Source organism: Hemiscyllium ocellatum, chromosome 3, assembly GCF_020745735.1.
Source record: "Hemiscyllium ocellatum isolate sHemOce1 chromosome 3, sHemOce1.pat.X.cur, whole genome shotgun sequence".
NCBI classification, from domain to species: domain Eukaryota; kingdom Metazoa; phylum Chordata; class Chondrichthyes; order Orectolobiformes; family Hemiscylliidae; genus Hemiscyllium; species Hemiscyllium ocellatum.
This window is the reverse complement of record NC_083403.1, coordinates 127,466,759-127,493,907: the sequence shown is the minus strand read 5'-3', so window position 1 is coordinate 127,493,907 and position 27,149 is coordinate 127,466,759. Positions and strand designations below refer to the sequence as shown.

General features: G+C 37.9%; 1 protein-coding gene across 3 annotated transcripts in view; it reads right to left on the bottom strand.

Annotated features, from left to right (window-relative positions):
- Positions 1–1,034: 1,034 nt before the first annotated feature.
- taf1b (TATA box binding protein (Tbp)-associated factor, RNA polymerase I, B) overlaps positions 1,035–27,149 on the bottom strand; it is a 214,384-nt gene continuing 188,269 nt past the window's right edge. For all 3 annotated transcript variants that reach the window (XM_060853374.1, XM_060853380.1, XM_060853365.1), the window contains exons 10-15: positions 26,122–26,299; positions 25,978–26,024; positions 20,618–20,708; positions 19,495–19,565; positions 16,607–16,832; positions 1,035–7,470 (exon numbers count right to left, since the gene is read on the bottom strand). In XM_060853374.1, coding sequence (XP_060709357.1) covers positions 7,275–7,470; positions 16,607–16,832; positions 19,495–19,565; positions 20,618–20,708; positions 25,978–26,024; positions 26,122–26,299 — 809 coding nt within the window. In that variant the 3' untranslated portion in view covers positions 1,035–7,274. The remainder of the gene's footprint in view (positions 7,471–16,606; positions 16,833–19,494; positions 19,566–20,617; positions 20,709–25,977; positions 26,025–26,121; positions 26,300–27,149) is intronic.

Here is a 27,149-nt window from a genome sequence, read left to right as displayed (position 1 = left end):
GGGCAGTGAATTATTCACATCAGAACATAACTTAATTAAGGATGCTAGCATTTGTTCTACAACCCTCCCATTGAATCCAAAACATGTAGCAGAAGCATTGTTGATGGAATTTTCCAAATAATCTTATGAGTCACTGACGCACATTCCAGGTCTTACTGTGGGGATTTTTTTTATTAGTTTCCTGTGTTCTTAATTGTCTGTACATTTTAGGAGGGTGAAGCTGTTGCAGCTGATCCAGTCTAAGACCTCCTTGTCAATGGTAGAATTTTGAAGGAGGCGTGTGCCGAAGTATGCAAGAATTCCAGTGTCTCTCCTTCAATACACACGAGGGGTGCAATATTTGCATCTCCGAGTCTGGGTTAGAACATAGAACATAGTAACCTCAAGTCCCTCAGACTTTCCTCGTAAGACCTTCCCTCCATACCAGGCAATATCCTAGTAAATCATCTCTGAACCCTTTCCAAAGCTTCCACATCCTTCCTACAGTGTGGGGACCAGAACTGTACGCAATACTCCAATTGCAGCCGCATCAGAGTTTTGTACAACTACAATAGGACCTTGTGGCTCTGAAACTCAGTCCCTTTACCAATAAAAGCTGATACATCGTATGCCTTCTTAACAACCCTATCAACCTGGACAGCAACTTTCAGGGATCAATGTACATGGGTTAATATATTGACAACATTCAAGGACAAATCATGTCTCTTAATCACAGAAATGGTTAACAAATTACAACAACACTGCAATCATCTGCATAGATCATATATGCCTATAGTGGTTATTCTAGTTTTGAGACAGAGACAGCTAAGAGGAAAGAGTTTTTCATTTAGATGGCATTTGATCATTGAGGATTTTTTATGTGATTGTTTTAGATCTTCCACTAGAGATATTTGCTGTCATATCATTATGAGGCAGTTGTGGGATTGGTGAAGAATTTTCTTGGATTTCCAAATTTCTTCAGCATAATCAACAAATTACTGAATCAAATGTTCTTTTCAAATTGACAAATACAAATTAAGAGTTCTGGTTATTGATCTCAACATTTTTCCTGGACTTGTCTGGCAAGAAAGAATTTGGTCATGGTTCCTCTGGAAGGTCTAAAGTCAGACAGAAATTGGTTGGAGCTACATCTGAAATTCTTCATTTTGGTTGCACTGCTTTGGTGTTGAGATATTGATTATATCTTAGAGTTCTGTTTTTTGTGATGTCTCTGTGTAGGGCAGATGTTCATTACCAACAAAGCAAGTCAACGAGATGTTAAACAGGAATCCATTCCCAGGTATCACTTAGATCTTGGACTCAAGCAATGTCATATTCCAGGTGCTACCAGTGCTCCAATCAGTTTGTAAAATATTCTCCAATCATGTCAAAGTATACAGCACCTTCCAAACCAACAAACACTTACATCTCGACAAGGGCAGCTGATGTATAGGAACAGCATCTGCAAGTTGCCCTCCAAGCCATTTTCCATCCTGACTTGGAAATGTATCACCATTCCTTTACTTTCACTGGGTCAAAATCCTGGAACTGCATCCCCAGTAGCATTGTGGGTCTGCCTACAGCATGTGGACTATCGTGGCTCAAGGCGGCAACTCACTACCTCCTTCTCAAGGGTAGTTAGGGATGGGCAATAAATGTTGGCCAGCCAGCAATGGCCATGTCCAACAAGAGAATTTAAAAAAAAGTCTGCTGGGATACTTTTTGTTAAAAATTCTCTCTCCATATTCTCATTGCCTTTTTCTAATATATTTATTGCATATTTATTACAAGCATTATTTGAGGGGATATAAAATTACAGCTTGTCATTTTGTCCATTCATTTATCCTTTAATCTCTGTGCCACAATTTTGCTTTTTTATTTATTACAGACTTTACTCCTAATTCTACCTGCCCACCACAGTATCCTGAAGGCGTTAATTGCACACTGTAAGATTTGTGGACGGAATCTGTGCCTCTTTAATGAAATTTCCATTCCATTCCATTGTGCCTGTGATACAAGGAATACTTTGGATATGTAATCTCGAAAAGCAACTCGACAATTTTCATATTCACTGTTTGAGGGACATGAAGCATATATTCCAGCAAGACAAAATTCACAAATATAGCAATACTCTAAAAGGCACCAAAATTTGTTAACGCTCATCAAACAGAGGGCTTCATTCGCTCACATATTACTGCAGGTTGGAAGATGTCAATATATTCAACAACAGTGCACATGATCAGGTAACCAGACCAATAGGATGCCTAAAGCTCCATTTCAAGGATACTTGCAAGTATCACATTAAAGTCTCAGAAATTAATGAGAATTTCTGGGCATCAGTAGCTGCTAGCAGAGGAAAATGACAACATGGCCTTTGGGCTGGTGTGTACTACCAATGATCAGTGACTACAACAGCTTGGTGAGGTGCACTGACACTGGAAACAACAACTCACTTTGGCCAGCTAGTAACTTCATGTGCAGCACTTGGGGCACAACCTGCTTCTCAGGAATTAACCACTTCAGCCGTCAGCATGATCTGCCCGCAGACATGGATCCTTCATTTTGTAATTGGAAGGATGCTAATATGACTGAAGGAAAGTGGCAGGGCTGAAAGGATCAACAGCAATTTGAATGTTGGACAGGGTCAAATCATATCTTGAGGCTGGTTCATTCTTAACCTGATAATTAACACATTGAGGTGAGATACTGCATCTTGGAAGAGCAAATCAGAGTAGGACTCATATTTAATGGTAAGGTCCCAGGGAGTGTTGCTGAACAAAGAGACCATGGAGTACAGGTTCATTGTTCGTTGAAAGCAGAGTCTAAGATATGATAACGAAGGTGGCTTTTATTGGTCAGTGCAATGAGTATAGGAATTGGGAGGTCATGCTGCGGCTGTACGTGACATTGGGGTTAGGCCATTTTTGGAATATTGCATGCAATTCTGGTATCCCTCCTATAGGAAGAATGTTGTAAAACTTGAAAGGGTTCAGAAAAGATTCACAAGGATGTTGCCAGTGAGCAACATGAGTTATACGGAGAAGCTGAATAGACTGGGGCTATTTTCTCTGGAGCTTTGGAGGCTGATGGCTGACCTTATAAAGTTTATAAAATCATGAGGAGCATGGATAGGTTAAATAGACAAGGTATTTTCCCTGGGATGACAGAGTCCAAAACTAGAGGGCATAGGTTTAGGGTGAGAGGGGAAAGAGACCTAAGGAGCAACGTTTTCACGCAGAAGGTGGTGCGTATATGGAATGAGCTGTCAGAGGAAGTGGTGGAGACTGGTACAATGACAATATTTAAAAGGCATCTGGGTGGGTATATGAATAGGAAGGGTTGAGGGGGATATGGACCAAATGCTGGCAAATGGGACTAGATTTATTTGGGATATCTGGTCAGCATGGACGAGTTGGACCAAAGGGTCTGTTTTTATGCTGTACATCTCTATGACTCTGAGGTGCAGCCATAGGCACCAATCAGCTGCAAAGACTGGATAGATCAATAAAATCTTTAATCAATACTAGTGAAATAGCTGGACAAAGAATAAATTGCAACAAAAATGCATATTTTAACATTCAGTGGTAACTAGAAACTGCACTGCGTCTACCTGAGAAATGAAAGTACAAGATTTAATTAAAAAGCATTCCCAAACTATAAAACAGATGAATTTTCTGTGCAGCTACTTCAAAAACAACTAAAAATTTGGATCATATCCACACTGACACAACTAGAAAAGCTAAATATTTGTATATTCAAATATTGTAAAATGGAGAAAATAAACATGCTAGACAGTGCAATACAAATTCTTTAAATGCACCATAAAATTTGAATAGAGCTGTGAGCAACACTGACTGCGGTCAGTATCTAGACAAGTGGCACCCATTTAGTTTTAAGCTACAGTATGCTAGCAGGTTTAGTTCTTTAAAACCTCTCATAAGTCAGCAATTCTTTGGCACAAATATATACGTGGTACATCAGCACATGTTCTATATATCTAATATCAGCATATCATTCAATCATTCTGAATGAATGAAGAATTTTTTGAAAAATAGTTGAAAATATTGATCCTGAGGAACCAAGTAGAGCCAGCAAAAAGAACATGATCCTTTTGACTTATAGAGTCATAGTCATAGGGATGTACAGTAATGGAAACAGACCCTTCAGCCCAACTCGTCCATGCCAACCAGATTTCCCAACCCAATCTAGACCCACCTGCCAGCACCTAGCCCGATATACTCCAAATCCTTCCTATTCATATACCTATCCAGATGCCTTTTAAATGTTGCAATTGTACTAGCTTCCACCAGTTCCTCTGACAGCCAATTCCACACAGGCAACACCCTCTGTGTGAAAAAGTTGCCCCTTAGGTCTCTTTTATATCTTTCCTCTCTCACCCTAAACCTATGCCCTCTAGTTCTGGTCTCTCCCACTCCAGGGAAAAGACCTTGTCTGTGTACCTTATACATGCTCCTCATGGTTTTATAAACCTCTATAATATTCTTGGGATTTATATTTACTGGCTCTCAATCACAATGTTTTGTTTATTGTGACAGGAAAGAGGGCAAGAAAAACATGCCATAAGAAATTCTAAAACGGTACAGTAAAAAAAAAATCTCTGGTTTAGATAATGCTGCAACAATTTAAAACTAAACATCAGAAATGTAAAATACTATTATGTCGTGGTTATCGTGAGACTGCATTACCAGATCCTAGATATGTGCACACAGCTATAATCATCATACACCAAAAATATGCAAAGTGCAAGGAATATCAAGAATGATTTCAAGTATTTGGAGGATTTGAGATATGAGGAAAAAAAGTTCAACACTACAGACCAGAGAGTTGGTTAAGGGGATGATTTAACTGAACAACATAAAACATCAATATAAATCTTGCTTACTTCAAATTAAAGTAGAACAATAAGATCAGAAATTGTTAAACATAAAGTAGCAAAAAGGTAAATTCAAACCTTGGGGTACAATGGTGGCTCAGTGGTTAGCACTGCTGCCTCACAGCACCAGGGACCCAGGTTCAATCCGAGCCTTGGGTGACCGTTGGCAAGGGGTTTGCACCTTCTCCCCATGTTTGTGCGGGTTTCCACTGAGCACTCCAGTTTTCTCCCACAGAACAAAGATGTGTAGGTTCGGTGGATTGGCCATGGGAAATGCAGCACATTGGGGTAGGGGTTGTCTGGGTGGGTTGCTCCCCAGAGAGCAAGTGGACTTGTTGGGGTGAATGGCCTGCTCCCATGCTGTAGGGATTAAAAAGAAATGATCAAAACCAATCCAAAATGAATCCAGGGAAATTATCAACAAATGAAGACTGCACAGCCAGATTTCAACAGATACATAATCCATTGAGAAGGCAGTCTCAGGGAATGAGGTAGTAAGGAATGGGATGTGTTAAATTTGATGTTTACAAACATGAAGTGCTTGCATACAGTGCTAGATTGCAGATAGATGATAATAGACAAATGAATCAGGATTTTAAAAAATTGAGATATTAGTCATTCAATTTTTGCACATTCATGGTCAATTCTAAAAATACAACCCCCTGGTTATGAAATAGAATAATTCAATGAAAAGTTAAAATATATTTAACATGGTTCATTAAGTGACAGAACGGACATGGAGGGGCGAATAGCCAACTCCTATCTCCTTTCCGAATATATCACTGAAAAATTTGCATCGACTACCACAAGAAACGGAAGGTGGTGCCCAAGATAAATGAAGTTCCACTCCACTTCAGATTAATTCAAAGCCTCGTATTTGATAAGGGCATCTATTTAAAAACCAAAATAAGTTTGTCATTGAGTGGTTCGTCCACCTGTCCCTTCCCTTCCCTTCTCCTTCCTTGAATGATATTAGTTTAAAATAATCTTTTGAAATGTTTAACAGTATTGATCAGAGGGCGACTAGAAAAGGTGATAGAATTGTTAGAGACTTGATACAAGACAGCAATTGAAATCAATGTTTAAAATAGCTAATGTCAAAGCCAGCAATGAGAAAAACATAGCTCAGTTGAAGTGTTATAAAATCAATAACTTTACTAAATAAATTCCACTATTATATTTCACAGAAATATTTAAGTATTGCTGAAAAAATGACACTTGAAATTTTTGTTTTGCATCCAACAGAACAGTTCACTTCATTAGATTAGATTCTCTACAGTGTGGAAACAGGCCATTCAGCCCAACAAGTCCACACCGACCTTCTGAAGAGCTACCCCTGCATTTACCCCTGACTAATGCACCTAACACTACGGGCAATTTAGCATGGCCGATTCACCTAACCTGCACATCTTTGGTCTGTGGGAGGAAACTGGAGCACCCAGAGGAAACCCATGCAGGCATGGGGAGAACGTGCAAACTCCACACAGACAATTGCCCGAGGCTGGAATCAAACCTAGGACCCTGGTGCTGTGGGACAGCAGTGCTAACCACTGAGCCACCCCACTTGTTTCAACTCATTTGTGATTGTCAACTGCTGCTGATTGACAAATATGAGTCAACATGCTCATTTTAAGAGTTGAACAAAGCCTGGCAGTGAACTGTCAATCAGCAGCAGTTGATGCATTCTTCAAGGTAACACCACTACCAAAGTTCACTTGCCAATTAATTTGCATTCTCCTTTCATGTCACATTTTTTTAATATATTCTTGTGCATTATGCTGATGAGTGCAAGATGAAAAGCTTCAACAAAATATCTTTTTCAGCAGTACTGAAATAATATACTATCAAACAAATATAAATATTAAAGATTAAGTTCTTCAACATATAATTATGTCAACACTTTCATAATGTAACTGAGTCAAACATCAATATTCCATCTTGGCACAAAAATACAAAAAATGTAGTAGAATTTGTATACCAATGCATTTTTATCAGACTGGTTTCATAAAGACATATTCATTATGACTATTAATATTGTGTAATGATGTAATTCACTTTGGAAAACAGGTTTGAAATGTGAGCTCCTTACCCCAAACAGCCAAAATAAGTGTAACAGAAACTTCCCTAACACTAAACACAACAAATTTAAAATAATCTTACTGAAACAACCTCACTAAAGTTGATGTTGCACATTATAAAAGGTATATTTGGTAATACCTATTTTTACTCCTAGAGTAAATATTATTTGAATAACTAGAGCAACACTTTTAAATCAGCTTTATAAAAATTATTTTGATACAAGTTGAACAACGACAGTGAAAACAGTGCATCAGTCAAACAGTATCAATTTCAGATTCCAGTGTTGTTTGTGCCATGTCATCTTCTCTCCTTGTAGAACCCATTATGATTTAGTTTTCTTACATTTTCTTCTTGGCTTCAATTCTTCTCGTAAATTAAAGAGTCTATGTTCCAACTGACACACCTCCAAATGTAACATGGAGAATTCCACTCCAAGCAGGAAGGAGAACAATTGTAGGACGAACAGATAACTTCCTGGAAAATACTTTTCTTCAGACTTTGTTACATGTCCGCAGTATCTGACAAGGAGGAAAATATGTAGTCTTTAAAAACAGAAAATTCAAAGTGTAGAAGGGCAAGATTTAACTTCAATATCAGAATGACCTTCATCCCAATTGCCCCACCACCCATAAACAAGCCATCTCTACTATATCAGAGCATCCTTTGTCTTTGAGGAAAGACTACCAACTTCAATCACTCACTGATTTGAAACAGAAAATAATATTTACCTTGGAACCCTTCCAATTAGCAAAGAAGGTAGACTGGTACCCTGTTAATTTCTTCTCGATCTATAACTACATCTGTCTGGTTAAATAAGACATTTCAAATGCATTTCATAAAAAGTAGCATTTATTGTGTGAACCTCCCAGTTTATACAAATAAATTGGGATGATTCAAATCCCAATCTTTGTTCTGTGATTTTGGTAAATCACCATTCTGAAACAAAAAATTCAACATTTGTATTCTAAACTCAGGACTGCTGTTGACAATCCTTCAGATTCATTGTCACTGGCTTCCCTATAATTGGATTCTAATGAACAGATGTTTATTTTTATTGTCTATAATTGATTAAATAACAGCATGGCCCAAGGTAATGGCAGATGCAAATCACTCAGTGCTTTGTGGTACAGTTACTGCTTAAATGTACAGAATATCATAATAAATCTTACATTCATTCAAAGTAATTCCAGGTATAAAGGAAAAGAAGTAGACCATTCAGCAACCACCCCTCCCCCAGTTTATTCAACCACTCAATTTAATTCAATCCATGTCTTAACTCCATTTACCACCTTTGTCTTATATCCTTGATACTTTAAATTTAACTATTATCTTTCAACCTCACCCTGAAGAATATGAACTGATGTAATACCTACTGCCTTTGAGATAGTCCATTCTAGATTTCAATTAATGTTGGTGTGAATTATAGAGTTATAGAGACGTACAGCATGGAAACATACCCTTCCGTCCAAGCCGACCAGATATGCCAACCCACCTGCCAGCACCCGGCCCATATGCCTCCAAACCCTCCCTATTCATATACCCATCCAAATGCCCTTTAAATGTTGCAACTATACCAGCCTCCACCATTTCCTCTGGCAGTTCATTCCACACACGTATCACCCTCTGTGTGAAAAAGTTGCCCCTTAGGCCTCTTTTATATCTTTCCCCTCTCACGCGAAACCAATGCTCTCTAGTTCCGGACTCCCCAACTCCAAGGAAAAGACTTTGCCTATTAACCCTAACCATGCCCCTCATAATTTTGTAAACCTCTACAAGGTCACCCCCAGCCTCTGATGCTCCAGAGAAAACAGCCCAGCCTGTTCAGCCTCTCCGTGTAGCTCAAATCCTCCAATCCTGTGGAAAGCTAGAGAAGTGATTGCTGGGCCTCTTGCTGAGATATTTGTATCATCAATAGTCACAGGTGAGGTGCCGAATTGCGGATTTCACTGCAAAATGACCCAGCTTTAGTTATAAGCTTAAATGTCTTATTTGTGAATCCAATCAAATTCTTTAATAATTTTAAGCACTTAATTCAAATTACCTCCCAACATTAAGGGATTAAAAATCAAGCTGCCTCATCATTCTGACCAAAAAAACTGCAAATGATGGAAATGCAAGAAAAAACCATTCTGGGAATGCTCTGGGAATTAATGTCTCAGGTCAGTTTCTCTACAAATGTGCTGGATGTGGTGAGCACAAATGGTATTTTCTGTTGTTATTTTATGTATTATGCCTCATTAGTCTATGTTCCTCTATAACTTTATAACGTGCCATAAATACAAAATTTGATCTGTAAAACTGCTGCACATCTCTCTTTTCTGTCATTAATATTTCATGATTGTGTTTATTCTATACAAACAGGAATAAAACATTCACTCTGTAGGAGCACATCCTTTATGGACAACCCTTTCCCTAGCTTTGTTTAACTAGGTATATGTTGATTTATCAAATCCTTATCTCTTTTTACAGACCTCACATAAAACTGAGCAAGATCTTTTATTTCTTGTCTGTCTGTCTGTCTGTCTCTCTCTATGATGCAGACTCTTTCTAGCAGTTTACCAGCAGGGTTGCTTGTCTCCCGAGTTTTCACTGCACATGTATGACTGGGAAAATATTTTCCAGTCCCCTACATAAATAGGTCCAACAATGAATGAGCTTGGGATGATTCAATTGACACTTAGTGCATCATTTAGATGTGCAAATAGCTACAATTCACATTGGTCTATCTTGCTTCAATATGTATCCTTCTTTCTCACTCTGGCTGCTTTGCAAGCTAGATTTAATTTAAAAAGAAGAAAAATGTTCATATAAATCTTATTAAAGTCCTTCACTGTCAAAATAAACGATATATCAAACCACTATACTCTTCAGAATATTGTGAAACCAATACACAAATAATTGATTTAAAAATGCATGTCAATGGAATAAAAATTAAAGTAGATGTGAAAGAGAAAAATAAGTGGGAAACTTTAAAAATTATATATTCAGGTGTGGTTTGAAAAGGAAGGCATCATAAACCTGAATGGAAAGGCATGTTTTTTTTAGAAAAATAGACTATGACCAGAAGCTGCCAGTGATATTTAGGCTTAAGACTAAACTTACTTCAATTACAGCCACTTTCCCCCACAAAGTTGTGCTTGAATGCATTTGCTTAATTGAATTTATACATAAAAACATGTATTTTATTAGCCTGAGCTCTGCAGCATTGTCAGGACTATAATTTTGGATCTGGACCCACAATTGCTATGTTCCTGCTGCACATTGAATTGTAATCAATTAGGAATATTAAAGATATAATTAAATATATAAAATTTGTTTAAGCAATGAGCTTTAAAGAACTATTCAGCTACTGAATTTATATTACAGACCAACTCTTAATCAAATGAGTTTTGTTTCATTTGTGTTTCTGATGCTTGGAACTTTGTTATTCATATTGAAGGGCAGACACAGTGCAGCAGACACCAAAAAGAGATACATTTTATGATATCCATTTCTAACTACTTATGCCCTACTGCAAATATCAGAAAAGACTGATTCAACCAAGCAAATGGGAAACCACACTGCTGACCATTAATAGAAAGCTGATACCCAGCCCATTAATAATGAGAAAAGTAAAATGATTGGCCACTTTTGATAGTTTGACACTTTATTAAGTTTCCTGCAAATAATTATTTTTAAATGAGAAAAAAAATAAGTTAACATAGTGTCAATCTCTTAAAAAGCATTTTGCAGTTTTGCATGATCACATGAACATGAGATAATCTCAAATAATTTGCTTAAATTAATTTCACTTGGCTTTATACCACAAGATTTGCATTAATGCAAATCTGAAGATCTCATCCAAAACACGCAGTATAACGGTCTATCGTAGACAAGCAGGAGGCTGGAAGAACAGAGCAAGTCAGGCAGCATCAGGAGGTGGAGAAGTCAATATTTCGTATGTACCCCTTCTTCAGGATTGGGGGGCTAGGGGACTATGAGATTGGAGGCAGTGGAGGGGAGAGCACCAGAGGCAATGAGGGCACAGTGAGAGTGAGGTATAACAGCCCATCAGCAGCAAATACTGAAATATTTTCCAAAGATGCACCTTTGACAACACTGGGTATCAAACAAGATATTAAAATCGAATTTATCAGCATTTGTCAGAAGAATATGGATTCATAGGATTACACTTAAAATCCATTACACGGTCACATGGACCTAAACATACGTTCATGTTCCACTTGAGCCTCCTCCATTTTTCTCATCTAAATCTACAACAACCCTCTATTTCCTTCTGCTGCATATGCTTAACTAGCTTCTCTTTGTAGGTTCATCAGTGTTGCTGTTTTTTAAATAGTGCTGATAATAATAAAGAAGGCTGACACCATCCAGGGCAAAGCAACCCATCTGATTGGAATCACATCAAAAACAAAATCACTCTTTCCATCACCATCAAGATGCAAAAGCAACAATGTATCTCAGATGCAGAAATTCACCAAATCTATTTAGACAATACTTTCCAAAACCATAAACATTTCCATCTAGAAGCATAACAGCACCAGACACATGGGAAATTACCTGAAAATTCCCAAGTCACCTAGCATCCCAACACTCCTTCAGTGTTGGGTCAAAATCCTGGAACTCCCTCACAAGTCCAAGTGTAAACTTTGATATCTATGGTTCCAGGACTGAGCCTTGTGGATTTAAATAACAATAACTACCCTGTACTCAAGGGCTCTGGCCTGAAACGTCGAATTTCCTGTTCCTTGGATGCTGCCTAACCTGCTGTGCTTTAACCAGCAACACATTTTCAGCTCATCTTGAAGCTAGCTAGCAATCCATTTTGCCCCATGCCCCCGTCTCTTCATTCTCTGATCTGATGAGCATGTCTATTGTAGGCGCCTTACTGAAGGGCTTTTGAAAATTCAGATCAACTATATCCACTACATGTAGACTCTGTTACCTCCTCAAAAATCTCAACAAAGTTGGTCAAGCAAAATTTTCTTCTTTAAAATACAAGTTGATTGCTCATTATTATTTTTGATTCTAGATGGTCTTCTATTCTACCCTTTAGGAGGGATTTTAGTATCTTTCCAATCAGACAAGTTGATTGTTTTGTAATCTCTCAGACATGTTTTGTGTCTCTTCTCAATAAGGAATTTCATTAGCTATCTGCCAGTAATGTGGCAATGCATCCTTTTTCCTGATGAATTATTATCTATATGCAGGAAGGCCTTTGATATTCCTCACCAAGATTATTTTAAAGCATATGGATGCAATCCATGCAGCACTTTATCCTCTTCATACTTAGAGTCATAGAGATGTACAGCATGGAAAGAGACCCTTCGGTCAACTTGTCCATTACGACGAGATGTCCCAATCCAATCTAGTCCCACCTGCCAGCACCCAGGCCACATGCCTCCTGACCCTTCCTATTCATATAGGAGAAAGTAAGGACTGCAGATGCTGGAGATCAGAGCTCAAAAATGTGTTGCTGGAAAAGCGTAGCAGGTCAGGCAGCATCAGGAAGAAGGGCTTATGCCAGAAACGTTGATTCTCCCGTTCCTTTGATGCTGCCTGACCTGCTGCGCTTTTCCAGCAACACATTTTTAAGCCCTTCTTATTCATATATCCATCCAAATGGCTTTTAAATGTTGCAACTGTACCAGCCTCCACCACTTCCTCTGGCAGCTCATTCCATACACGTTCCATCATCTTTGTGAAAAAGTTGCCCATTCGGTCTCTTTTATATCTTTCCTCTCTCACCCTAAGCCTATGCCCTCTAGTTCTGGTCTCCCTGATTCTAGGGAAAAGACTTTGCCTATTTATCGTTTTCATGCCCCTCATAATTTTGTAAACCTCTTTAAGGTCACCCTTCAGCCTCTGATGCTCCAAGGAAAACAGCCTCAGCCTATTGTGCCTCTCCTTATAGCTCAAGCCCTCCAACCCTGGCAACATCCTTGTAAATCTTTTCTGAACCCTTTCAAGTTTCACAACATCTTTCCGATAGGAAGGAGACCAGAAGTGCACGCAATATTCCAACAGTGGCCCAACCAATGTCCTGTGCAGCCGCAACATGACCTCCCAACTCCTGGATGCAATACTTTGACCAATAAAGGAAATCATACCAAACAGCTTCTTCACTATCCTATCTAACTGCGACTCCACTTTCAAGGAGCTATGATCCTGCACTCCAAGGTCTCTTTGTTCAGCAATACTCTCTCGGACCTTACCATTAAGTGTATAAGTCCTGCTAAGATTTGCTTTTCCAAAATGCAGCACTTCGCATTTATCGGAATTAAACTCCATTTGCCACTTCTCTACTCATTCGCCTATCTGATCAAGATCCTGTTGTAATCTGAGGTAACCTTCTTCGCTGTCCACTACACCTCCAATTATGGTGTCATCTGCAAACTTACTACCTGTACCTCTTATGCTTTGCCCTCATCAATCCTCTTTGTTACTTCTTCAAAAACTCAACCAAATTTGTGAGGCATGATTTCCCATGCACAAAGCCATGTTGACTATCCCTAATCAGTTCTTACTTGTTCAGTTTATTCAGCCATCTTTTATTTCTTAATTTTAAGTGCACTTATCTCATGTCTACCTCTTATTGGTAAAGACTAAAACAAAATAATTATTTAACATTTTTCCTATTTCTCTTGCATACGTGTTATTATCCCCATTCTCTCAAACGTTTGTTCTACCACAGCCTTTTCTTTAAATTGAAGTATCTATAAAAAAGTTACTATTTTATGTTGTTTGATCATTTCTTTTCATAGTTTCTCTTTGCTTTCCAAATTGAATTCTTTTCTACTCATTCTGAATGTCCTTTTTTCACATACTCTTCCGCCATTCATGTGCTTAATGTATGACCCTTTTCTAGCCCCCAATTTTTTTTACTGATTATGGAGTCTTAATTGTGTCGTGTTTATTTACTCCTTTCTTTTAGCAGAAGACAATTTTTCTGTGTCTGCAGAACAAAGTTTTAAATTTTCCCATTGTTGTTCTATGCTGCTTTTTGACAATATTGTTGCTCATCCCTAATTGTCCAGCAAGCAATTAAGAGTCAACCACACTGCTATAGTTTTGGTGTCACATGCAGGCCAGACCAGATATAGATGACAGATTTCCCTTGTAAAAGGACATTAGTGACCCAGATGGGATTTTCCAATAATTAACAATGATTTCATTCATGGTCATTAAAAATAATCTGGAATTGCGGCACGGTGGCACAGTGGTTAGCACTGCTGCCTCACAGCGCCTGTAGATCCGGGTTCAATTCCCGACTCAGGCGACTGACTGTGTGGAGTTTGCACGTTCTCCCCGTGTCTGCGTGGGTTTCCTCCGGGTGCTCCGGTTTCCTCCCACAGTCACAAAGATGTGCGGGTCAGGTGAATTGGCCAAGCTAAATTGCCCGTAGCGTTAGGTAAGGGGTGGGTTGCGCTTCGGCGGGTCGGTGTGGACTTGTTGGGCCGAAGGGCCTGTTTCCACACTGTAAGTCTAATCTAATCTTAAGAGTGTATTGAATTCATATTCCACCATCTGCCATGGAGGGATTTGAGCCGGGGTCCTCAGAAATTAGTTGAGGTTACTAGTGGTCTAGCAAAAATACCATGAGGCCATTTTCTCCCCAGATCTTAGATCTAGTTATGGTGAATCATCTCTTGTTGGCCTTTTTACACTCAATTAGAAAGGAATCTTGTATTCATTGTAGAAACTCCAATCCTTGGTCCCCTTTACTGCCTCTTTCGTCCAATGAATACTAAGGTTATTTAAATCCGCCATGGTTACTATTCAATGACTACACAGTTCTCTAATTTGTTTGCTGCTTGTTGCTTCTACCACTTCAATTCCATTATTAGGACTGTGATTGATCCAGTTTTTTTCCACTCTGACCATACAGATTCTATTTGTCTTGTTGATAGTTGTGTCCCTTTTGTTTTCTGTTGTTATCCTTAATACAAAAGATACTCTCTCCCTCCCACTTTCCTTTTGTATCCTTTTTAAATATGTTATAGAATATCCCAGTCCTGATTTCTTTAGAGCTACGTGTCAGCTATCCCTACTATGATACTCCCAATGTGTGATTTCTCCAGCTCTCTTATTTTATAATGGAAACTAAACATTGCTATGCAGATAGTTTAACTCATTTTAGCTTGTTTCTTCTCAATTTATGTTTACTAAATTTTTAAAGTCCTGTTATGTCACGCTATTTATTCCTTTGTCATCAATGATTTATTCTCTTCTGTGCTTCCCTGCCCTGTATTGTTTACATTTAGGCTACTTAAAATTCTGGTTGATCCTTTGGAAACCTTTGTTTCAATTGGTTGTCTCGTCTCCCCTCCCCTCCTCCCACTCCCACTGAGTTCCAAGGACACTATCATGACAGCTATCATCAAATGCTGTATTGCCTTTAGGGAAGGCAAATTGCTAATCTTATCAAGTTACAACCGTTACTCCAGAGACACAGCAATGTGGTAGACTCTGAATTGCCCTCTGCTATAGCCTCAGCTCAACAGTAATGAGAGATGGGCAAGAAATGCTGGCTGGCTTTGCCAATGATACCCATGTACTATGAAAAAATATAGAACAATACCATTGATGTATTTCAGGAGTTACATAAACATTTTTTTTTTACAATCCTTTAGTTAACTTTACAAGGAGGAATTAGGACGCTAAAACTAATCCAACTGTGAAAACAAGACAGGCATGAGCTGAAATTTATAATGTAAATAGAGGAATTGCATTGAACTTGGCAGTGAAAATGCAAATGAGAACCAGAGCACAAGTGCAAACAAAACACTAGTTCAACAGAAGAAATAAATGTTAAAAACCTACATTCACATTCATTATACTCCAATAAAGGATGTTACATGATATTTATTATACATTTAACACATAGTCCAACTCTACTCACTTTACTCCTTAATATGGTACAGCTATAATGTACTTTATGGTGTAGAAACAGCTGCTTTTAAATTTACTCAATTTTGTTTTAGTGCAAAATGTCTGTACAAAACAACACTGGAGTACTTAGGAAATATCTGTATTCTGAGATGTGTGTAATTTTAATATTCCTTGCACTACCACCTGGAAAAATCTAGCACATTTAGAATGTACCTGTATAACAAAACCCTTGTAATATAACACTATGTTTACTTTTTATCCACCATACAACCAAGGCATAGTCAAGACATTCAGTAACTAACGTTAAATTCAAGCATAGGGATATATTATAAAATACAAAAATATAGGTCACTTCTACTGACATTCATTACAGGATGTTTGCCAAGTGTAAAAGTATTAAAAAAAAGACTTGCTTTAACAATGCCTTTCATGAAACCAAGGCATGTCAAAATGCTTCACAGCCAAACAAATTCTCTTGGAGTGCAATCACCGCAGTAATGCAAGTATAATGTACTAAACATGGCAATCAATGTGAACACAGTAAGCTCCCACAAACAATAATTATAATAATGACCAGTTATTCTGCTTTTGTGAAAAGACAATAGAATATTGAGAACCTTTTCATTATGAACTTATCGAATATTAATGCCCTTTTCTACACAGAAAATTTACTTTCTTAAATCTAGAAAGTGCAAGAAATTCAGGAGACTCGGAATTCTTAAATAGAAATTAAGCTTTCTTGGAATAAAAACAAATACATACTTTTCTTGGCAAATTTTTAGACAACTGACCCAGTAGCGATCATTGACAGTTCTGATCCTTTTACTTTTTTCATAATCATATGCTTTTAGGCTGTCTTCACGAAAGCACAGTCTCTCTAAGCTGTCTTCATTCCAACTGAATTTGAAACTGGAAGGTTTTTCCTTTTCCATTATTTGATGGGAACCAGCGAGTCTAACAAATTGCTTCTTAAGACTGTGGATCATACCTAAAAATTAAAAATTAAACATTTTACTTTTTAAACTATGAGTCTAATATTCCAGATTATGTGATAAATCCTGACTACAATCCTTTTTTTCTTCAAGTTAAGGAATATTAATCCCGATTTCAGACACCTCAGCATTGATTTTAGCCCGGAGCCAAGTTCTGTTGTAGGGGATGGTGAGTAGTGTGGGTCAGGTTGTTGCTGCTGTGAGGCAGAAAACCCTGGAAAAAATATTTCCTGAATATTCTGTGAACTGAAAACAGAGCTCCTTTTTTCTTTTCCACAGGTTTATTGCACCTATGGGAAGCCTGATTGTAAGGCTGATGGACTTTTGAGCTACTTCACATGGCTAAAGTCCATGAGAACAAGATGGTGCGGTGAGAGCTTAAAAATTGAAAGAATTGGTCCAGTTTGGAGTGGGGAAATTCTGATTGCAGATGAGGGAGACCCAACCAGATTAGGAGAAAGGAGATATGTTGGGTGGATTGTTGGGATGGAGCAACACTCCTGTTCCTGATGGCCACAAGCAATGTTGCTTATGAATATAGCCCACTCACCCCTTTAAGCTGCTGAGTTTCCCAATATCCATTCACCTGTGCTTAATAGTGTGTCTCAATGTTAGTACACACTGTTTCATCCCACTTCCTATAAGCATAATGGTGGCTGCCTTGGGTCCAACCTCTGTCAAAACCAAAAATGATTAAGTCTGTGGCGTGTTCAACTTCTTGTGTTTTTCTCTTTGTATGCTAACCCTTGACATAAACCCACAAACCATTTTTTTGGGGTGGGGGTGGGGAGGGAAGTTAATATTCACTCCTTGCTCCAGTTTCAAGCCTGGCCAAGTCATCACTTCCCTCACCGGACAGTAAGTAAATAGATTACATGACATAGCACCAAGCCATGGGCAGAAAAAGGCTTCTTCAGTCTGTAATGAGCAAAGTCAGGGCACTAGTGGGACCACTTTAAATTAGTTCAATTCGGGAATATTTTCTCTTTACTAGTGGCCAATGAACCTTGTTAGAAAGTATGCATGTGGATATCAATCATGTGCAGAGGGTCCAAGAGCCCTCCACAGTCAAAATTGTACCCTTCCAGGTTCTCGCAAGCTGTCATCGCCCAGCAAGATATCAGACAGAAGTTCTGTTTTACACATTAATATAAAATACAAGGGCAAGGGATTAATGTGGAAAGCTGTGTATATTAAAGAGCGGAGACAAGATAAAGGAGGAAAATATTAATGCAAAAAAAATGAGGATTGGAGAATGGCAGTAAGGTACAGATAGAAAGAAACCTAGCAATATATTAACAATCAAGATTCAACGTTAAAACAGGTAACAAAAAGACAAACTAAATGCTCTGTATCTGGATGCATGAAGTGTTCATAAAGTAAACAAGTTGATAGCTCACATTGAAATAAATAAATAGCATCTGACATCCTGTCTCCAGAAGGGCTTTCAGAATGACAAGGATTGGGCAAAGATTTGGCAGGAGTCTAATGTGGGAAAATGTAAAGTTGTTTACTTCAACAAGGAAGAATAAAAAGAGAGTATTGCTTAAATGAAGAACAATTGTCAAATTCTGAAATGCAGAAGGATTTAAATTGTGTGGCGCACAACTAAAGCATTACTATGTAGGTTCAGCTTGCAATCAAGGAGGCTAATGGAATGCTATCCTTTATTATGAGAGGAATTGAACATAAAAGGTAAGGATTATAATCTTCAGTTATACAGGACTGGATGACAATACCTCAAATACTTTGTGCAATTTTGGTCTCCCTTATTTAAAGGATGGATGTAAATGCACTGGAGGCATTTCAGATGAGAGTTACTACATTGATGCCTGGAATGAGTGAGTTGTCTTTTGAGAAAGGTTGGACAAGCTGAACTAATTTTCATTGAAGTCTAGAAATGTGAAGGGTACTTGACTGATGCGTGCAAGATCCTGAATGGTCTGGACATGGAACGGAGATTTCCTCTTGTGGGTCAGTCCAGAACAAGGGGGCACTGTTTGAATTTTTGGTTGCCTTTTCAAGATGGAGATGAGAATAATTTTTTTCTCTTAGAGTTGAGAAACTTTGGAACTCTGCATCAGGAGGCAGTAAAAATGAATATTTTTTTTAAGAGAGGGATGGATAGACTTTTGGTAGGCAGGGGAATCAAGGGTTACTCGGAGCAGATGAGAATATGGAATTCGAAACTAATAGATTGGCCATAATTTGATTGATTAGCGAATCAGGTTTGAGGGGCCATATGATCTTCTCTTCTGTATTTATTTCTTTTGCATGTATTTTGTATGTAAGAGTTAGCACCTTCACAAGAGGAGTAAACTTGGAGCAATATCAAACAACTGTTTTGACAACTCTTAACTTAGCCCCAAACTCTGTAAGACATACCTTATTAGAATTGTTTATGCTTATTCACTTCTCCAAGTCACCACAATTGAGGGCTGAATGGAAGTGTTAATTGTGGCAGATAGTTAGTTTTATATTCTGGATCTTGCCCCTATCTTTAGAAGCCATTACAACCCAACTCTATAATCTCCTTCAGTCCCAAAACACCCCCAGACCCTGCATACATCTCATGCATCTAAAGTTACAGAAAAAGCTTCACCTTTCAAAAAAAAACTTTACAATAAGTACACAACCTAAAAAAAAAAGTCTACTTACGTTTTTTTTTGTAGATCACCGATTTGTCTTTTACAGAAAAGAATAATGGCTTTTCACATTTCCACAAATGCCTGTGAAATCAAATTTATATTTTAGCAGTATGTTTTCAACACACGTTATAAATTTATTTCATAACAGTATTTATCCTATTAGGAAATCTACCAACGTCATGCATCACCATTCTTCCTCATTAATTTGTAAGTAACCATCAGGAAATGCATTTCTGCTGGACAGTGTTAATACTACTCACTTATTTCCCGTTGGAACTTGAAGCACTCTGTCAGTCAGATATCTTCTATTTACATATAAATATAAAATCTAACAACAAATAATTTAACGAGACACGAAAGCTATGTTTTTAAAGCTCATCCTTTGTGGAAAACAATCACTTGGCAATTCAATAGTCAGTCAAAACCGATACATAACTTCACATTCTCTGATGAGATAGTTTGAAATTAAAAACTTACACTGCCAAAACTGACGGTTATTGTTTATCATTATTTAAGTGGAATTTTATAAAGTTAATCTTTTCCTTAGGCAAAATCTTATAAAGAAAAAACTCAACATTGTGAGTTGCAACTTGAAATCACCTTTTGGATTATGGGTCAATATAACTCAAAGCCAAAACAGGGCTTTGTTGAATCAATGACTTCAACATTGAGTTGAATACTTTCAGATCGTAATCACTGCTCCCATTTCTTTCAGCGAGCAGCTTGTGTAATGGTTTCGCTATGAGCATTTATACCTCCTCTTGTCTCATCTTAAAACAGATAATACAGTCATCTTGAGATTCCCTCCGAAACACTCTCAGTACCAGTTTCTTGCTTCATTATTTTCCTCCTAGCTGCTTAAATAAGTTGTAAACTCATGTTTTCCAAGAAATTTTGGGTGACCTCACTAATTCGCGCCACAGCAGCTAGACGGAGATTTTTTCAATTTTACGTAGAAAGTCTACTTTTCTGGTCAATCTTTTGAGCTGACCTTTGCTAGGGATCCCAGCTTTTAACTGAGCTGTGATATTTACAATCAGAATGGTATTACTGCATTTTATAAATATTCTGTAATTGGTAAATAAAAGATACAACATACCGTAAACCTTATGTAAAAGTAATCATAACTTTACCTGGCTGCTTGGTCTTCCGCTTCCTTTTCACGTTCGTCCAAACTGTTTCTCATTACTGTGTACCATTTTTTGAATTGAAAGACTTTAATGCCTAACAATACAAATCAGAGAAAAAGTTTAACGCAGGTGGATACGTGAAATAGTACCCTATCCTCTTTCAGACTTGCCAGAATTGGCTCTGAACATCTCCTGATTTTATTTTAAATTACTATGATTCTTCTAATTTTAGAAATTATGTAATTTACACACTTCAAGGACAAAGTATGGAAGTAAGTTGGTAAAAATCAATATAAAACATTTCCCATTCCAATAATATGTGCAAACAATTTTAAAATTTGTCATTTTGGCTGAATTACCAATGATTTATTTTACAACAGATGTTACTTCACTTGCAGATGCTTGCTCATCAGCACTGATCCCCTGGGCTTCAATCCATTTTGGCTGATCATGAGTTAATAAAGTTAACTTAAAGTTTGCAAGAACATAAAAATGTGAGGACTTCGCTATTTGGATACTTGCTCTACCGTTCAGTGAGATCTTACCTGATCCAATCATGGCCTGAATCCTAATTCTCCATTTATCCCACAAGTTTCGACTCCCTTGTCAATTAAAAATGCGTCGAACTCAGCCCTAAGTATATTAAATGACTGAGCCCCCCACTGCTAGCTAAGTAAGAATGTCAAACATTAACAACCTTCAGTGAGAGAAAATAAGTTCTTTATCTCAATCTTAAAACAGGAGACCTGCAATTTTGAAACAGTTGTTGCCAGACTTAGAATCCTGCTGAGGGAATACTCTTTTCTGTCAAGTCCCCTCACAATTTTATGTTTCATTAAAATCACCTCTCATTTTTCCGAACTCTAGTGCATATAGGGCCAATATCCTCAAGCTTTTCTCATAAATCCCTCGTCCCATAAAACAGCCTGGTAAACCTTCTTTGATGCAAGTATGTCGTTCCTTCAGTTAGGTGAGGTAAGTTGCATATAGTACTTCAGATGTGGTATTGGTATTACCAATTCCTTGCACAGCACTAGCAAGACTTGCGTAATTTTATACTCCATTCCTGATGCAGAGTCAAATATTTTGTTTGCATTCATAATCACTTGTTATATCTGTCTGATGACAATTTGCAATTCAGACGCAAGGACACCAGGATCTTTCTGCATCCATGTCGATGATATTTTGTTTTTCCATATTTGCAACCTAAATTGACAATTTCATTTTCTCACATTATATTCCATCTGACAAATTCTTGCTTACTTACTTAACCCACCTATATGCCTTTGCAGACTGTGACCTCCTAACAATTTGCTTTCACACCCAACTTTATATGGTCAGCACATTTGGCTAAGTTCAATCCTTCATCTAAGTCATTAATATAGCGATCTTTGAGGCCCTGCACTGACCCCTGTGGAACTCGACGAGCTTTCTTTTGTTTATGTATGGAATGTGGGCATCACTGAATTAACTCCACAAAGTCATCCTTTATTTACACATGCATAGTACAGGACACTGACCTAACTAGCTCACTGCCAGCTCCTAGAGTGAACAGAACCCCTGACACTCCTGTTTATATTTGTAAGCCAGAAATTCTTGACTGGACCAAGTTAACAGCCTCAAATCAGGGAACTCATAATTCTATGAGATCCACCTGGCTGACAGTGTTAAAATCACTACACCCTGGAGTATTTGTTGCCTATCTCTAGTTGCCCTTGTTTAATCAGGTCATTTCTAAGGGCAATTAAGAGTCACCCATATTGCTGTAGATCTGGAGTTACATGTAGGCCACACTAATGTAGGCCAGACCAGGGGAGGATGGCAAATTCCCTTCCCTAAAGGACATCAGTGATCCAGATGGGTTTCTACAATAATTGGCAGTGGTTATGTGGTTATTAATATAAAAGTTTTAATTCGATTTTTATTGAATTCAAGTTTCACCATCAACTATGATAGAATTTGAGCCCCGTTTGGATTACATGATATTATCACTTAATGCCCCATTCAGCCTCACCTTTTGCTTGCTGTTAATTAGCCATGCTGTGTCAATGCTAATACCTCATCCTCAATATCACAAGTTTTTATCTCATATAGCTAACCTCTTGAGGCACTTCAGTGAAATCCTTTTGGAAATCCAAGTGCACTGCATCAACTGGTTCCCTTTCATCCACTCTGTTATATTCTCAAAGAAATCTAATTTTGTCAAACACAATCTCTCTTTTTAAAACCACATTGATTCTACTTGATTGATTTATGATTTTCTAGGTGTCTAAATACTACCTCTTTAATAATGAGTTCCAGCACTTATCCAATGACAAATGTTCAACAAGTGGCTACTAATTTCCTGCTTTCTTGAATAGAGAGTCTATATTAATAGTTTTCAAATCTGCTACCACACTTCCAAATTCTAATGAATTCAAAAAATTACAACCAATCCATCATCTCTGTAGCCACTTTTAAGACTTTGGAGTGCGAGGCATCATTCTAAGTGACCTGGTCAGTTTTGAGTTCCATTCGTATTCCATTACTTTTTCTTCAGTGATAGCTATAAGTTCCTCCCCCCATCCCTTCTAATGGCCCTTGATTTTCTGATATTCCTCTGATTATTTTTGTGTGTCTTTAAGTAGCCAATTTATAATTAAGTGACTCCATGTGTTCCTTTTTCATTGTGTTTGTTAATAAACATAGCCAACATTTACTTCCCATGGAGAAATAACTAGAGGACAAATCACCATAAGAATATGTGGCGTTTACCATTGCAGAAAAGACTAATGCACAAAGATAATTCAAGATCGAATCACAATTACGAGACGACATTCTCCAGACTAGATGACTGCTGGATGCACTTAAGCTAAAAAGGACTGTCCCGGAGATCAGAGCTGAAAATGTGTTGCTGGAAAAGCGCAGCAGATCAAGCATCCAAGGAGCAGGAGAATCGACGTTTCAGGCATGAGCCCTTCTTCAAGAAGGGCTTCAGTGACCTGCTGTGCTTTTCCAACAACACATTTTCAGCTCTGATCTCCAGCATCTGCAGTCCTCACTTTCTCCTGTCCAGGAGATCACAAAGGTTGTGACAAATTTTGCAATTCTCCTGAATCCAAACAAAGATTCACTATAATGCCTACTGAGGGTAAATGTTTCTTTGCAGGGTAGCACAGTTCTCATCTGTGTTCCATTTTGGAAGCCCACACCAAAGCAAACACATATCTATTGCATATGTTAGATATTTCCCAATCACAGCAAGCAATATACATGCTCCTACCGGAGATGGAAAAATAACATAACACTTGTACCAAGGCCCCATCTGCTCACAGAACACAGTCTGTCTTTCATCCTTAAGTACATTGACTCACTCATGGTCCTAATTAATATCAATAATATGGAAAAGACTTTCCCCACCTTACTGCCCAGTCCGCAAGCACAATTCAAGTCAAGAACCAGGATGAAATATTGCTTTGAGTGCAAAAAACAAATGCCAACGAAACTGCATGCATGCTTTCCTCAGCAAGCAGCATTTAACCAAAACACACTGGCTTTAGAAAATGTGTATATGAATGTATATGTCCCAAGTACTAAGCCACTTACAATCCCGCACTGCCTTGGATGAAGCAACGACAAGTTGCCTTCTTGAACTGCTACAATCCTCGTGGCTTAGGGATACCCACACTGTTGTTAAGAAGAGAGTTCCAGGATTTTAACCCAATGACAGTGAAGGAATGACAACACTGTTCCAAATCAGGATAGTATACAGCTCAGAGGGACACTTGCCAGTGGTGCTGTTTCAATATATCTGCTATCCGTGACTTCTAGTTGATAGAGATCATGGGTTTAGATGGTACTGTCTAGGGAGACATGACATGTTGCTGCAATACACCTTGTAGATAGTCTACTACTGTCATTATACATTGGTAGTGGAGGAATTGAATGGTCGTAGACAGGAGTGCAAATCAAGCTGGCTGCTTGATACTAGATGGTGTTGAGGTTTGTTGGAGCTGCACTCATCCAGTTATGGAGAGTATTCCATCACAATCTTGACTTGGCTTTACGGATGCTGGACAGGCTTTGCAAAATCGGGTGTCCCGGGAGTCCCAGCCTCTGACCTGCTCTTGTAGCCGCAGAATGCAGCTCAACCAATTAAGTTTCTTGACAATGATATTACCTGGATGTTGATGGTGGAGAATTTAGTGATAATAATAACACTGAAAGTCAAGGGACGATGATTACATTTACATTTGTTGGAGATGAGTAAAAGGGTAAACATCAACATTATAATAAATTTGGCTATTGGAAAAGGCTGGAAGAGGAGAGAGAAGTGGCAAATCCTTTTCATTAAACTGGAAGGTATTCAGTAGCATTCCACAAGGTTCACTACTTAAGACAGTGGTATTTTTGATACAAATTAATGACTGATGCGGGAGTTAGCAGAGAAAAATAATAGACTTTAAAAGGACACAAAACAGGCTTGATAGAATGAGTGATAGATGATAGATTTAACTAAACAGACAAGTGGGAGGAGATACATTTTGGTAGAAAGGATGAGGAAAGATGATACATGCTAAATAGTACCATTTTAAAACAAATACAGGAACAGAGACATCTGCGAATGCTTGTGCACAAATAATTGAAAGTGGCAGGGCAGGTTAACAGACTAAATTAAATCCTGGGCTTAATAACTAGAGGCTCAGATTACAAAAGCTAGAAAGTTATACTAGATTCATATAAAACACTAGTTCAGCCTGAGCTGGAGTATTATGCACAATTCTAAGCACCAAACTTTTGAATGATGTGAAATCTTTGAATAAAGCATCGAAGATATTTACCTAATAGTTCTATGGATGAAGGACCACATTACATGAAAATATTGGTGAAGCTGGGATTGCTTTATATGGAGCCAAAAAAGCCTCTTAGTAGTGGTGTTTAAAGTCATAAAGTTGTAAATATGGAGAAATATTTACTAATGGCTTAAGAATCGATAATCAGAATGCAAAGATTTAATGCATGGCAGTGGTGTCGTAAGGAAAACTTTTTAATGCAAAAGTAGGTGGATTTGAAATGTGCTGTCACATGGGGTGTTCCATACAGATTCAACAATTGCTTTTAGCAAAGGAGAACTGCATAAATACTTAGAGAAGAAATATTTGGAAGATAGGTGAATAATGGAGCCGTGGGACTAACTGGCTTCCTTGTTGAAGGGTAGAACAGATACCCTTTTCCACGCTACCTATAACTAAATAATGAAGTGCAGGAATTGTACAGCTAAGCTGCTCCATAGTTTTCAAATTAATTATAAAATCCCTTTCTCCATGATTACCCATAAAACTAGATTTAGATTCACATATTCTATAACAATCATAATTAAATACCTTCACGGTTTTGTTTGTTTATCTCTTTCGCTCTGTTAGATAGCAACCTGTTAATAATAAAAAAAATTACAAAACATTTAAAACACAAACAAACAGTGCTCCATACCATCTTCAATATTTAACTAGATACATCAAGTGACTTACCACTCATGTTTATCATTAAGAACAAACAGCAGTTTCAGGGCAACCACAATTACTGCTGCAGCCTGAACTTCATACTTGACCATTTTTGCTCTTCTAGACAATGGGTGATAAGTCAGAAAGTCCACTTCTCCGATACCCATTTTCTTCACCAATCTTCGTATCCAGATATGCATGTTCTCTGGTTTGGGATCACCAAACATAAATCAAGATAGGAAAACAAACACAACTTACTTAATTGGATAGTTATTTCAAATATTGTTTCAACTTATTGCTATTCCTTAAAGTTACAATAAAAGTCTTAAAATGTCTTAATATTTGCAAACATTCTTTGGAATAGGATTGGGGGTTGGGAGAGAGGAGAGATTACTTATCCTCATGTATGCTTTTTTTAACCAGTTAAACTGGTTTGAGTATCAGTGTAATTACATGTTTCACCTGTATCAGCAATTCATGTTTAACTGAACAGTTTCAGAATAAACATGAAAAAGACAGCAAGATTTGTTTCCAGCTTTAGGCTAAACTGGTGCAGATCAGTTAGATTAGTTTGCATTGGCATATGAGGGCCAACCTTTCAGTATTAATGACTGTAAACAGTAATAAATGTAAACAAGATTGACTGGTGCCAACTAGCCTTAACAAGTGCAATGGAAGACATGACAAAGAATCTGCTAGAGAATGTGACAGTCACAATAAACTTGTATGGCTTACTATTATGGAGCTAACATTTTCACTCATCCACAACCATAAAAGATTTAACAAGCTTATCCTCCTACATGATAAATGCTTTGTGTGCATTTTATCACGTGCATTTCAATGCACAAATATATACTTTTGTATAGACTGCATGAGTAGACAAGTATTAGTCTAGATGTAGAAGTGGTTTTTGACAGCAGTTAGCTATCATTACTTCTCTGAAACGGTCTACAATATCAGGATTTAGCGAAGAGCCTGATTAATACAGATATCCTAACTTTACGATCTATTCCATCATTAGTTGCATGGGGGCCACTATTGCTAAGCCGGCAACC